The sequence below is a fragment of the Mizuhopecten yessoensis genome, unplaced genomic scaffold (genome assembly GCF_002113885.1).
Source record: "Mizuhopecten yessoensis strain PY_sf001 unplaced genomic scaffold, ASM211388v2 scaffold9385, whole genome shotgun sequence".
Classification (NCBI taxonomy): domain Eukaryota; kingdom Metazoa; phylum Mollusca; class Bivalvia; order Pectinida; family Pectinidae; genus Mizuhopecten; species Mizuhopecten yessoensis.
This window is the reverse complement of record NW_018408021.1, coordinates 146,378-161,346: the sequence shown is the minus strand read 5'-3', so window position 1 is coordinate 161,346 and position 14,969 is coordinate 146,378. Positions and strand designations below refer to the sequence as shown.

Genomic DNA, 14,969 nt, shown 5'->3' with positions numbered 1-14,969 from the left:
TATATGTCACATACTGGCCACCATAATTATATACACTGTATATGTCACATACTGGCCACCATAATTATATAGACTGTATATTTCATGTACTGGCCACCATAATTATATACACTGTATATGTCACATACTGGCCACCATAATTATATACACTGTATGTCACATACTGGCCACCATAATTATATAAACTGTATATGTCATGTACTGGCCACCATAATGATGTAAAGAATATTTTACAACAACACATCAGTTTTCATGTGAAGCAAAATAATGTGAATCACCATTTACCTTTGTACTCTGATTGTTTTATCGGGTGTTACGTTTGTAAAACATTTGAAACAATGTAACTATATATAGCCTATTGTACTGACTCCCTATCTGTGACATCGAGAAAAGGTTTGGACATGTACTTCCATTCGGACTGAAACACAGTTTATAATGTATATATATTTCAACAAGCATACAGAATGTAAGTTTTTGAAATGTTTTCATTATTTTATTTAAAACGTAAAACAATTAATACAAACAAATACAAGATGCAGGTACAATTCGTAAAATGGATAAGCACTGTGTTATGCTCAACATACGAAACGGTTATATGTGACGCAGACGAACTGACAGTTCATGAATATATCTAGATTAATAATGCTATATAGCTTTAATATCGTGAGCCTACGAATGTAGGATCCATTTCCGTATGTTTAAAGTGATTATAAAAGCATTCAGGCGGAATGAGATAAACAACGGTAACCCGGAACCCCTAACATCTACACAATGCAAGTGTTCACAAAGTTTTGGCAAACGTTTACTCCATAACCCAAGTATGAACTTTAAATTCCATATTGCATAACACGGAAAAACGTGGAAAAACGTTTTGTAAAAAGTGAAAAGAAGTTCACAAAATCAGTAAAATCCTATTTGAAAATTAAACCATTCCAAAGCAGGCGTGAAACACTTGAAACACGTACGACTTGAAATGATATAACAATAACTAACAATAATTCAAAATTGATGTTTGCATTGACTATATGAACACTTGTTCAGCATTGTTAAGCATCATCCCATTGTAATGCATATACATGACAATAAAATGAATGTCATGATACTATAAAATGATTTTAACGTGATCACTATTGTGACGTCATCAGTTTGAACTTCACGAATTGACCCTTAGGCGAGAAAAATAGGTGAAAAATCACAACAAATCTATCATAATGAACCTTACCGGCTTTGTTAGGTTTATCAGCAAAAAGGAAAAACCAAAACATTCATTACTTAAATATTCACATTCGTAAAGAAAATGTCAACATGTTAACCAAGATACTTATGTGAATAAAACCATATTGTAAGTCGTCATTCAAAACTGATCTCTGCTTAAGATGGTACTCCTGTTTATACTGAAAGGCAAGGCATCACAGAAACACAATAGAAACAGCGCATCATCCAACTATTCCGTCTTTTCGTATTGCAGAGTTATCTGCTCTTGTGAGCAGGTATTGATTGTTACGTCATTAGTTTGTGTGAAAAAATTAGGTCGTTTTCTCAAAAATTATGACGTTACTCTCACAAACAAATGACGTAACAATCAATACCTGCTAACAAGAGCAAATAACTCTTGAAATACGAAAAGACGGAATTATGCAGTTGGTATTATCCTAAACGTCATGACGTCATTAATTTATTGATGTAGAAAATAAGCCGTTATCAGTCGGTTTTTTTATTAATTTTTTACTACATATTTATAAGCGAGGAATATCATAAAAAAAATATAATATATGAAATGGATGTTTAATATTATTTTTTAATTGTTGTGTCAGAAAACTGATATTTTTCGCGGAGGCAAAGACAAAGTGAATGTGTTGAATTATTATCCTCTAAACAAAACGATTTCAGTGAAGGAAAACATCTCTTAACAGCGGGTCATATGGAACGTCATATTCACTTGACATCCTATCACAGCGCTGATGAACAACAATTTTATATGTTTTTCCTGATAACTGATTGGTGCATTCCTTGGTGGTAAAGTATCATTTGTATATACTGGTTGATAAATATTTCATGTTGCTCATTTTACGTTTAACTATTTTTATCTCTGCTGTTTTTGTTTCGTCTGTTCAGCTCATATAAATTTTGACTCTACTGTTTATCATTGTATCACATCGTACACAATGTGTACATCTCTGTGCACATATATTACATAAAAGGAGGTGACCGCATGGCAGGAACACCATTTGTCTCCCCCTATTTCTACAGTCGATACACAGTTGTTCCTGTTTCAGAGTTTCATTGATTTTTACCAAGGCAGGGCCATCTGAAAGAAAAATAATGTCTTTATCACTATAAGCATTAAGATAAAAAAAAAAAACACAGTCAACATACAAGGACAAAATTGGAGAAATCGATTAACATAATCAACAAGATTATCAGGAAAAATCACACTTTTTGAACATTTTGACATATCTAATCCCTTTGGTTTTAAAAGTGGGTCGAGCTCGTATTATTCTCGCAAACTTTTTCGGGCTTTCTTCAAGGAAAGTACTAGTCTATTATAATGAATCAACAAGGACTTCCGGATAGTCAGAGGCAGTCGTTAAACTTTCCTGGCATATTTGATGCCTGTGATCTTGAAATGGTCGAGGTAATTTTTTATTCGCAAATATTGTTGGGATTCATCAAAGGAAGCTAAAATTGACCAGCATGATACCATGCATCTCGGTGATTTAGTTCCTCAGAAAAAGTTGTTGAAGATTTTGATTTATTTGACCCCTGTGACTATGAATATATAACAGAGGTCATTATTTTGTCAATGCCTCCGCTAGGAGTCGAACCCGGGACCTCTGGCTTACTAGTCTTACGCTCTACCGAATGAGCTAAAGAGAAATTCTCCCTAGCCGAGACGGTAGGAAGCGGCTAGTATTTTACCAGAGTGACATACTCCCCCTTTAAGAAAGAACTCGTCCCGAGTTTTCCAGGGGTCATAGAGATTCCTTAGCAAGTATCGCTGAGTATTTTTATCAATATTACCCGGGTCCCTACGTGTGGGCGCCATTGTAAGGCCTTCGGCGTGTTCAATTTAGACACACAAGTCCTCCGTTGTTCGAGAATGTTTTATTCGTCATTCATATATTTACACAATAGTCACTTCTATTGATAATCTGTAATAATGTACAAAGATGGTAATCAATTGTTCATTATGAACTTAATAAATGGATATATATTATATATATTATACTAGAGTTTATAGTTAGTCTGTCTTACCAGGGCCTCGTCCGGGTGGTAAGAGCATGATCTGCTGTTCAGCTGGGAGTGACTGGGCAAGGGTTTGTGCTGTGTGAGGCAAAGTGGTTGCGCATGCGTCGTTCATATAGAACGACCTGCATGCACAACCTCAGGTATACGTTCTTTCACTCAGGTGTGACATAACATGCTCACATACATGTGGCAAAGCCCATGTACTGGGTGACCTTAAGTATAAATATACACCCAGTCTACAAATATATGTTCATGTTATTTTTAATAACAAAGCTTGTTCGATATTCCCCATGAAGCTACCAGCCAAATATCTTTCCGTTCGCTAGAAGAACTTGTTTAATGTTTCTAACATATTTGATCCTTGTGCCCTTGATCAAAGGTCAAGGTCTTTTATTCGCAAAATATGTGACGCTCTATAACATGATGCTGTTCAAGCCAATTATCATGACTCCTGGCCATTCGGCTCTTCATGAAATGTAGTTTCAAGTTTTTGAAATATTTGACACCATGACCTTGGAAGAAGGCAGATGTCATTTTTATTAGCAGAATTTGTCTAATTCAAATCCAGTAAGCTACCAGCCAAATATCGTGACTATAGGCCTCCCTGTTCTTGAGAAAAAGTCCTTTGAAGTTTTTGACATATTTGAATCCTGTAGCCTTGGAAGTAGTTAAATGCCATATTCGTGTGTAAGCTTTTCCATTCTTCAGAAGAAGTCGTTTAAAGGAAAAGTTGACGAACGATCGACGGACATTGGACGCTCTGACACCTCATTAGCTCACTTGCCCTAATTAATCTAACCTTTTATTCGAATATAATACTTTTTTTCAAAATATTTGTTCTATATTTACTTACCATATCGGAACTCGTCGTCGTTAGTTTCTGAAATGAAAAAATACGTTTAAGGTACAACCAATAGTTTGTAGTAAAAAGTTTGCCTGTCAAAATGGAAATGCTACAGTATATGTCTTCTAAGCTGTGTTATGATATATGGTGAAATCGCCTTTATCGCTTTGGTCAAAAAAGATGGAATTCAACTTTCGGAGAACATTTTCCTTGTGTAAAGTACTAAAAATGGTCTGCCTTGCCAAACGTAAGATTATAAAACCCTGATATATGTCACTCGTAACATTTCTGTGATTTGCAATCAGTGGAATTCACTACGGAATTATTTTTCCAACATTACTAGTCTATACCGGGATTGACACCAGGTGCTAGATGAATTCATAATGTAACAGTCTTATTTATAGACCATCCAGATAAGCACGAACTAGCCAGTGGCCAAAGCTGTGTTGCGAGTAAATACTTTATAATATGGAATTTTGGTTTAAATTAAATTTTGAAGTTTCATATTTGTATTGGTATTGTAAGTTGTACTACATGAGCTATATAGAGCTTCTATTATCTTATAAGAAATCCGAACAAATTTTATAAAATAACAAATTGTGTAGTTATGTTATTAACATAATGTATATTACTAAGGTGTACCAAAACATCCATCTTTTCTCCTGTAGCTTCATCTGAACACGAAGCTGAAAATCTACACAGTAAAGTACTATTCTGACTGGACACAGGTGAAAATATATTATTTCGTATAAGTTTTTATCAAATTGATGATTCCTGATATTTTACTGGTCACAATTTGATAAATTAATTGTATAGATTGAATATTTGATAATTGTGTTTGATTAAAATTTTGTATCAGCGATATATATTTATTAAACGCAAAACTATGACAGAAATTTCAAACGAATATTTCATGATATTAGAAGGCTTTGAGATGTAATACATATTTAGTGATACTTTAATGTTTACATGTATAGGCAGCTAGTAAATTAAAAATGCAAAAAAATATAATCACCCTTTCCTTCCGTTTCTCCGTCACTTGACAGTTTCCCACCTTCATCCTCTTTGTCTAATATTATATCCATTAAGTCGGTAGCTCCAAAGTTCCTTTGACCTTAAAACAGGAATGGCATGTTCAAAATAAGTACAAGTACTAGACCTGTTTTGTAATAGTCAATGTTTCAATCTTTATTCATGAGCCAAATGTAACAGGTCTTTGAATACTCAAATCACAGGTTTTATTTGCGATTTGAAGCAGCATCATAAAACGTTTTTTGTTCTAATGAATTGAAAAAGGCTCTTTTAAAAAAAAAGAAAAAAAAGTACAATTCATCGGACGTCAATCTAATTTCGTTTTAATACACCAAATATCTATCTAGTTTGGTTGTAGCCTGTACCGAAGACATGCAGTTAATATGTGATGATACAAGATGGTTTCTCCAAAAGAGGTGGCAGAAGATTTAACTAAACTTACACACTTTTTTCAGCTGATTACATGTAAATAAAACATATTAATAATACTACTGAATAAACACTACGACTGATAATCACAGCTGGTGTATGCTCATTGAAAAAATTCTGATTAACGGAAGTCCACAATATTTTCTATAATTTAGATCTTTGAAGCCTTGGACTGTGATATCGGCTTCTACCAGCAGGGAATTAATGTTTACATAATGCGTCATTATTGATTTGTATTACGACAAGGAAGACAAATACAATACTGAAAACTGTACTAATTGTCTTCCCAAGTGATAACACATTATTCATATTTATAAAGCTGGCCGAATATCATTCCCCTTACCAGTACTCGCTATATAGGCGTTGATGCACTTTGTGACCACAGCCGTGGTGTAACCCATGGCAATAATCGACTGGGCAGCGGCAGTATACAGTGGGTTATTTTCTTCCCTCGCACGGTTTTTCTCCTCGTTACTGATCGGGGCTTTAAAGGAACGGACAAACATTAAAATAACAATTTAAAACTAATATACGTAGATAGAGTGAACAACTCCCTTGTATAAAAAACAAACAAAAACAAACACAATTATTTTGATTTATTCACATCAAAAGATACCAAGAAACAATTAAATTTCCTCATTTAAGAGGTAAAATATTTCAGTCATTGTTGCTTTTCTTTTGTCCAGTATTTTGTTTCCTATACAAGGTAAATATAATGTCTTAGCAAGAATCTGGAAAGCCTTGCCTATGCAATTATGCCGTCATTTGGATGTGTCAATGTACATGTATGCATGTTACCTCCGCTATGAATCAAACCAGCAGCTACAAATGTCTTGTGTATAACCCTACTGATTGATTTAAGAAAAGAAATTCCACTGGCTGAGGCAGTAAAAAGTGACTTGATACTTCAACACTGTGACATGAAGGACGTACATAATGATTTTTCAAGTACCTCTCAATCTATTTAAAGCTTCATTCTCGGCCCGTGTGTTGTTTGGAACTGGGTCTTCTAGAACCTCCTGTATGAACAGAAATATATACGTACTTTAATGCGAATAGATAAAAGTATACATAGAAAAATATAGATGAATATGAAAAGATATATATAGGCATAAAAGAATAAAGATGAATATGAAAAATATAAATACACATAGAAGAATAAAGATGAAATATGAACAGGTAAAAACATGTATCAATACATTGTAGATGTAGATACAAATTGATACTAGAATAAGTAGATACCAATATATTTACTTAAGGTAAGCCATATACTTTCGGTTTAGCTGCAGCTTCTTAAAAACTTTAAAAGATGATGGTTTCCCATTGAAACCCATATACAGTATCCATGACAGAATCTATCGATATGTTCACTTGAGCTATGTACTCGTTAAAAAATGTATGGTATTGTATTCCATTGCAACCGATGAAATATATCCTCTATAAATACGCATCACTTGATATCAATTAATCGAAAACACCTGACTGTGAAAAACGTAAACCAATAATACAAAATATATCAGGAACAAGTCACATTGATGCGGTGTTCGCGATATGTTAATCAATTTATTAAGATTCTCTGTGCGCTAACATCCGGGCTAACAACAGTGATTGATGTTAGAAAATATTATATAAAAACAAAATTAAAAACAAAATTAAAAAATCTTAAAAATGTTCTGACCGTGATACGTAATGATTCCATCGCATAAAATACTGTATAACGGGAAATTTTAACTGCAGTTTAATTTTCGCATTTTTTGCCCTCTAAATGTGGGTGAACTTATCATTACAGCATATATGTAAACAGCATAATAAACATAGTTATTTTAATTTGATGGGAGACATAGACACTGACCGAATATTTATTTCATGTGCGATGGGCGAAAGTTTGACTGGGCGAAAATGTCTCGGTAAATAGTATTTTAATACACCTAGTCTAAGCTACAAATCATAAAATATATAAATATACAACTGTACACAGCACGTGTACATTATAGAATATCAACAGAACACCCTTACGCCACGTTTGCAAACATACGTTTCTACGGGCAACGCATTGTTGGATGAACGGCAGCCCCTTGATCTTGAGTACAAACTTGCAGTGAGGGAACCACTTCGCATGCTCCACCCAGGGGATATCCCCAGGCTCCCACTCCCGGAGCCCGCCGTCACAGTAGTGGCATCGAGCCGTATCAGTCATGCCTGGATGAATATATATACACATATTTTCATCTTACACATATTTTGGAATGTTTTATGGCAAATACATGTATTTCCTTTAACACATATCATTGATAAATATAATGTTCGGAGAAATAATAAAGAAAAACGTGAAGATTCAAATGAAAAAGAAAAAGGTAGCAAAGCTTCTCAAATGCTGATTGATATGGCACATAATAACATCATGAACAGCTATTTCAGAATTCATATCCCTTTAGTATGAAGTGTATAATAATAATAATAATTCGAGGTTCTTATAAACCACTGTATCACAACCTTATTCGTAGGTCGTCTCAAAGCGATTAACAAATTATTATCCGCGATTATAGGGCCTTTGCAAACAGCCAATATCTTTCTCAGCTCCCTTGGGATCATACAGCCGTTGCTGCAATTTCATCGCACACAGCTAGCATTCAGCAATTCTAGCACTGCCCAAACACGTTTTCATTTACAGCTGAGTAGACTGTAACAAGTGGAGTAAAAGTATCTTGCTCAAAGATACAACAAAGTGCCGTGACGTGACTCGAACCCGCAGACCTTCGGTCACGAGCCCGGCGTCCTACCAGTAGATTACCGTGCCTCCTAATACTCGTATTCTCGTGTATTCGGTATCTAATGCTACCTTTTAAAATACTTTACCAGCATAATAAAATCCGGCTATGGCTAGCTGCTCTGGTGTCTGCACAACGAAGTCCCTGGGCCAGTTATGGAATGTGTCCAGTCTGCTATCAACGTGGGACAGGTCTGGACGTTTCGGGGAATACACCTGATTTTATTTAAACAATTTTCTCTTTTAACATTATATTCAGTGCTATTACATGTACCAATCAGATGCACTATGAGAAATTTGTATTTTATCTAGTCGCTTAAACATAAGACTGGTGACTTACACGCTTTAATTAAAGTCTAAATTATTACAAATATTTGAAAAAATAACCTCATCGTAATGAATCTTTTATTCTCCAACAATCACTATAGGTTTCCTCATTTCCGACTTATTGACTTTCGCTTACCCCATAGCGGATTACACCACGGACGTTAACTAATTGGTCAATCTTCTAATTATGACGTGAGGTAGCAATGCTTTACTACGTCATTTTCCATTGTGACGTCAAAGAACATTGCAATTGATTTCTTCGTCGGAAACAGGACTAATGCTTTTTCCAAAAGAAATATATGGTTTTCTGGATAATATATCTGAATATCGTGGTTAAAAACACCCTCAAACTCGTAATTGTTGATTATCATGTTTATCTAACTCCACGTAGTTAGTTTTCGAATTGCAAAAGACACTCGGTAAATATTGTGTCTTTATACCATTTGAAAATTAACTAACTCGAGTTAGATAAACATGGTAATCAACCACTCGTTTGGGAATTTCAATATCTATACCAAAATAAAAATCAGACTAAGCAAAGAGGTTTTTTTCTACACAAACACATAATCCTGCTTCCCTGATAACCAGTTAAATCTATATTGATCTTTGTACCTTTGACCATTCCCTCTGGACATCATTGACGTAGGCGTGGCCCTTTATCCGTAACAGGAAGTGACATTCATGACTATGTCGCGCATGCTCCAGCCAGGGATCGTCTTCCCTATTCCATTCAGCAAGGCCAATGTCACAATGGAAACACCTGACAATGTCCTGGTCACCTGTTATTAAAGAAACACGTACACACAATACGTTGTTATGGAAACGGGTGTCAATAAATTGGTAAAATTTCTTTTTAATTATAACATATTTATTAATTGGTGTAATCTTTATCTTTATCCTTTAACCTTTATCTTTGTTGCCGTTTTTCCTTGGTCTGTTTGGTTGGAATGGTTAATCATATAAAATGAAAGTTGCTCAAATTGAAAACTAAACAAGTACAAATCGAATAGATGGAAATAGCAAACAAATGTTGAGGTTAATTCAAACGTGATGTCAAACTGATATACGTCACTCCGGTGTAAACTAATTTCTCTGGAGACATGAAGTCAAGAATGGTCAATTGAAACACAATTTATATTTTAGACTAAGGTCATTGCGCAATGCCGCAAACATGATGATTTATCTTAATAGTTATTTACCATAGACATTTACTTTATTATTGAATACTGATTTTACATCGATAGCTAGAGTTATACCTCAAAAGCTTTAGAATAATAATTAAGAATCATATTACTAAATTACTAAAAGTAAACAACCTACCAGTGTAGAATAGACCAGCCTCGACAAGACTATCAATGTCGTGTCGACCATTCCAGGCGTTGAAGCTCTCTCTTCGAGCATTGTCCTGTTCATAGCGAGGGTTTCGGGGAGGTGGTGTTGACGAATCCTGTGCAAGTGAACTCGGTGATGGCCCAACATTTGATATCGCCGCCGTCGCTCCCTCAATTGGTTCGTGTATATGTCCACCGTTATTGACATTGTCCTGTTGAGAGACAAGAGTATCTCTTCGTGGACTATATTGATAATATAAGTCTGTCAGATCACGTGGATTCTGATTGGTTCCGCTTAACAGCAATTTCCCATCTAAATTGGTTTGGCTTTCCGTTCCGTCCTCCACTACGTCAGATGGTTGTGATATATGTGACTGCACTCTTGGATTGAAACGGAGACTAGTTTGAAACTTTTCAGCCACTTCCCCCAAGTGACTCTCGATTGTATTTTGTCTGTAAGATATGTCGCTTTCGGTTTTAACACAATCGATCTCGTCATTTGTGTTACTGATAGACGAGGAGTATTGTGAATTCTGATCCCTACTGATGCTATTCATTGTTAACGGTTCAAACCGTTGTGGCGGATTGTTGTTGAACGTTCTTTCCCTGATACTTTCCGATTGCAGAAACTGACAGTGTTGTGACATTTCCCTATGCACATCCAGCGGATGACGGCCGTTTAGCTCAGAAGCTCTTAGGGATAGTCCGCAAGAAAAGCATTCCACAATTTCTAATTCATGATCAGAAGCATAAAATCCTGATTCAACCAACGACTGTATAGTTGCTGAGCTTGACAGAGGCCAGAATACAAAAGACCTTTGCCTTTGTTGCTCTGACTCCCTCGCACTATTTGTGCTCGGATAAACTTGTGTAGAGTCTAGAGGTATAGGTCCAGACAGATCCTTAATGTCGGACTCAGAAAACAGCTCTGTTTGTCGATGAAATCCGTTCGAAACAAATAAAGACTCATCCTTCAGCTCTTCGCACGCTGTTTTCAGGAGGTCGATCAATGGTTGTATCTGTTTTGTTCTTTGCTTTGAACGTTTTAATCTCACAGGTGTGTAGATACTGTAAGGCATTCCGTTTCTTGAAGCACGTAGAGAAACTGTGCGACGGTGTTTCATGACGTACACTACTTCAAAATCATCTTGTACAGTTAGTAATGTGTTTTCTTTTCCAGGAGAGATTGTTGTATGGATGGGTTGTAAGAGGTTGGTTTGACTGCTTCTCGTTGCTGAAGTATCCAACGAGTTGAAGTCGTAAGAAAAGATTTCTTCTATGCGCCGTTTCAATTCAGTATTTACCTTCACGATACCTATGCATTCAACAATAGAATCACCCTGAGGCACCAACATTGTCAGGTCTAAAAACCGGTATTTCCCTTTGCTGTCTGGGCATTGGACATATTTTGAAGCTTGCGTGAAAAATGAATGTTTTCTGTTTAATGCATTTATTTGTTTTTTCCTTAGGGTTACACGTGAATTGTAGACCTCCAAATCAATGTAGGTTTTTGTAACGATTAATGATTCATATATTGCTTTTAGAGACCCGCTTGTTGATAAATCCTCCAATTTAAGCCTAAATGTAGAGCTATCAAATGATGATTTTAATCTCACTGATTTTATGAACAAAGCACCTATCAGTTCATCATCCCGTTTAAATGACGTAAGAGGGAATGTTTTTTTGGAGTCGTTCTTTTTAGCCCTCTTTTTTGAATACTTTCTGGACTTTCCGTAACCTTTTGCCATTGTGGTTGCTCAGTATCCTTTGAGCTATATTTTAAGTCACCCAAGTGTTTGGCAATCTACAATGATAATACAAATACAATATTAAAAGCTGTAGCTTGTTTATTCCGAGTATTTAAAAATGGCATAACTTAAAGACCTAAAAGTGTGAGGTATACAATATGTTAATAAATATTCATCATGATAATATCTTGAACAAAAAGTCCAGTGGCCTTCATAACTCACATGGTATTTATTGTCAGTTAAGTCCAAAAGAGTACAAGAAATATAAACTGTTATACTTAAATCCCTTCTGGTGGGCAAGACTATGTTCGGCAATAATAGATAAGGTTATTGGGTGTGGATTTCAACTGTTTTCATGTAATAATTCAGGAGGTATAGGCATTGATCGACTTCGCCAGACCTAGGGACTAAACCTAGTAGCAGAAAATTATTTACCTCTCCTAGCCTAGCGATTGTATTCATGGTAATGGGGTGAATGACCCAATAATTAAGAACCCAGGGGTTGACTCCCAAAGAAATCCTGGTAGCATGATTTTATTATCTCTTCCTGCTAAGCTGCTCTCTACTTCCTAACAACCGTAAACATTTTAATGCTTGCTTGGCAATACCTCAACTTTAGTCTTAGTGTAGAAAGATCGCACAAATAAAGAGGGAAATTAGTTATGTCCACAGGTGGAGACGTACCAATGTCCTAAAACGTTCAGTATTTTGGGTACTCGCAACGATTGATTTACCCGTTGTCGGTATAGTGTTACAGGATAGAATATGGAGTAGGGTGCATCTGGCATGGGCATTTAAGCTATGGGTAAGCATCATAGTGAGGCAAAAGCCCATGGCCAATTATAATGTCATTAGTATATTATTCTCTTCATACCAAGCAAATGTATACATAGTTATGAGGCGCGGATCTCAAAAGTTTCCCTGAATTATAGGACTTGACCTCCTGGCCAAACCTTGTAGTGACTTGCCACTTCTTCATGTCTAGAAGTTATAAATATGGTAACAACTGTATATGTTGAGGATCGCAAATGTTTCTATGTTGTGAACCAGCGAATTAGTCTCCAGGAGTGGATCAGGGCTCAAGATCAATCCTCGTAGTAGGCCTTTGTCCCTCTTGCCTAAGGATGCTCTTCACTAAATTTAATTAAAAGATTTCAATTCATGCGAATGGAGAGGAATTTTAAAATTGTCCCGCTATTTCCCATATTGTTCCCACCCCTCTGCCCCGAGGGAGGTCACAACCACTGTTAATACAAAAACTGAGTCCCCTTTGCCAAAGGATGCTCTTCACCAAATTGTGTTTAAATCCCTCCATTCGTACGGAAAGAGGGGATTTTAACCCCTATTTCCCCTATGGAGCCCGCCACTCTACCCCAAGGATGCCACACTATCAGTTTATAAACAAGAAGCCCAGAGGGCCTGTATCGCGCATCTGGATATCTAAGCAACCATGGCAAAATATTCTCCTAATAAGATCCAAGGGAATGGGCCTTGTAGCATATATGTATTAGATTGTTCATGCCCAGTACGTTTAGGTATGGTTATGGGGGGATCTCAACTGTTTCCAAGCGGTGACTAAGAAACTAGGTCCCTAGGGTTGTGGCCAGACCACAGGGTCAATTCTAATATCATGTCTGCATTCGTCTCTTTATGCCCAGCTTTTGTATATGTAGTTTTGGGGTGGGGATCTCAACCGTTTCAAAGTTATTACCCAGGGGTTAGGTGTGCAAGGGTGGGGCAGATCCCGGTGTCAATTCTAATAGCATGACAGCATTTGTCTCTTTATGCCCGTCATTTGCATATATAGTTTTGGGGTGGGGATCTCAACTGTTTCCAAACTATGACTAAGAAACTAGGTCCCTGGGGTTGTGGCCAGACACCAGGGTCAATTCTAATATCATGTCTGCATTCGTCTCTTTATGCCCAGCTTTTGTATATATAGTTTTGGGGTGGGGATCTCAACCGTTTCAAAGTTATGACACATGGGTTAAGTTTGCAAGGATGGGGCAGACCCCAGGGTCAATTCTAAAAGCATGACAACATGTTTCTCTTTATGCCAAACAATCGTATATATAGTTTTTGGGTGGGGATCTCAACCGTTTTAAAGTTATGACTCAGGGGTTAAGTCTCCAAGGGTGGAGCCAGCCCCGGGGCCAACCTGGAAGCATATGTGCATTCTTCTCTTTATACTCACCAAATGTATATATGGTTATAGGGTGGGGATCTCAACCATTTCCAAGTAATAAACTATTTTTTGCCTCACCCCTTAGCCCCGAAGGGTCAGCCCCACTATTTGTACAATTTTGCATCCCAACCTCCAACGAATGCTTCCGACCAATTATGATTTATATCCAGTGCATAGTTCTAGAGAAGAAGTCGTTTCTAGCAATAAAGCCAAATTGTCCCCTTTTGACCCCAACCCTGAACCCCCTTGGGTTCAGCCCCACTATTCGTACAATTTTGAATCCCCACTACCTAGGGATGCTTCCAGTCAAATATGGTTGATGTCAATCTCTTAGTTCCGGAGAAGAAGTTGCTTAAAGCAATAGAGCAAAAATTGGCCCCCTTTTGGCCCCGCCCCTCAGCCCCCTGGGATTAACCACACCATTTGTACAATTTTGAATCCCCACTACCTAGGGATGCTTCCAGTTAAATATGATAAATATCTATCGCATAGTTCTATAGAACAAGTCGTTTATACAAGCAATATAGCCAAATTGACCCCTTTTGGCACCACCTTTCAGCCCCTGGGGGGTCAGCCTCACCATTTGTACAATTGGAATCCTTACCACCTATAGGAATGCTTCTATTCAAATTTAGTCAAACTCCAATCAGTGGTTAAGAAGTAGAAGACGTTTGAAGAAATTGTTGACGTACGGACGACGCTAAATCTTGGGTGCTAAAATATGCTAGGGGCATCACTGTGAAGTAACTTTTGTTTTTGCCTTTTTTTTTCAAATACTACGTAAACATATCAAGTGAGACTCCTTATGGAAAATAAAGATCGGATTTGGCTGAAATAGATTCATAAAAATGATTAAATCTAAGATAATCATCGGTATTTCTACCTGTCTGACCAACGTTTTGTTCAGGGATTTCCCTCTACTAGCGCATGCGCATAGCACACCATTTCTTTGTAAACAAAATGACTGGCCGTGTGAAGTAAGCCAAAGAAAAGTGTTGTACCGTGTCAGCTACGAAGCGAAAAGTTGCCAAATGGTCAAAAGATAGCGCAAGGGGTA

The 14,969-nt window shown here is 36.8% G+C and overlaps 1 protein-coding gene across 2 annotated transcripts in view; it reads right to left on the bottom strand.

Annotated features, from left to right (window-relative positions):
• Positions 1-1,534: 1,534 nt before the first annotated feature.
• Positions 1,535-14,969, bottom strand: part of LOC110457968 — a 17,722-nt gene continuing 4,287 nt past the window's right edge. For both annotated transcript variants that reach the window (XM_021509488.1, XM_021509487.1), the window contains exons 2-10: positions 9,969-11,783; positions 9,261-9,427; positions 8,411-8,537; positions 7,590-7,753; positions 6,507-6,573; positions 5,898-6,038; positions 5,109-5,207; positions 4,103-4,129; positions 1,535-2,308 (exon numbers count right to left, since the gene is read on the bottom strand). In XM_021509488.1, coding sequence (XP_021365163.1) covers positions 2,112-2,308; positions 4,103-4,129; positions 5,109-5,207; positions 5,898-6,038; positions 6,507-6,573; positions 7,590-7,753; positions 8,411-8,537; positions 9,261-9,427; positions 9,969-11,727 — 2,748 coding nt within the window. In that variant the 5' untranslated portion in view covers positions 11,728-11,783 and the 3' untranslated portion in view covers positions 1,535-2,111. The remainder of the gene's footprint in view (positions 2,309-4,102; positions 4,130-5,108; positions 5,208-5,897; positions 6,039-6,506; positions 6,574-7,589; positions 7,754-8,410; positions 8,538-9,260; positions 9,428-9,968; positions 11,784-14,969) is intronic.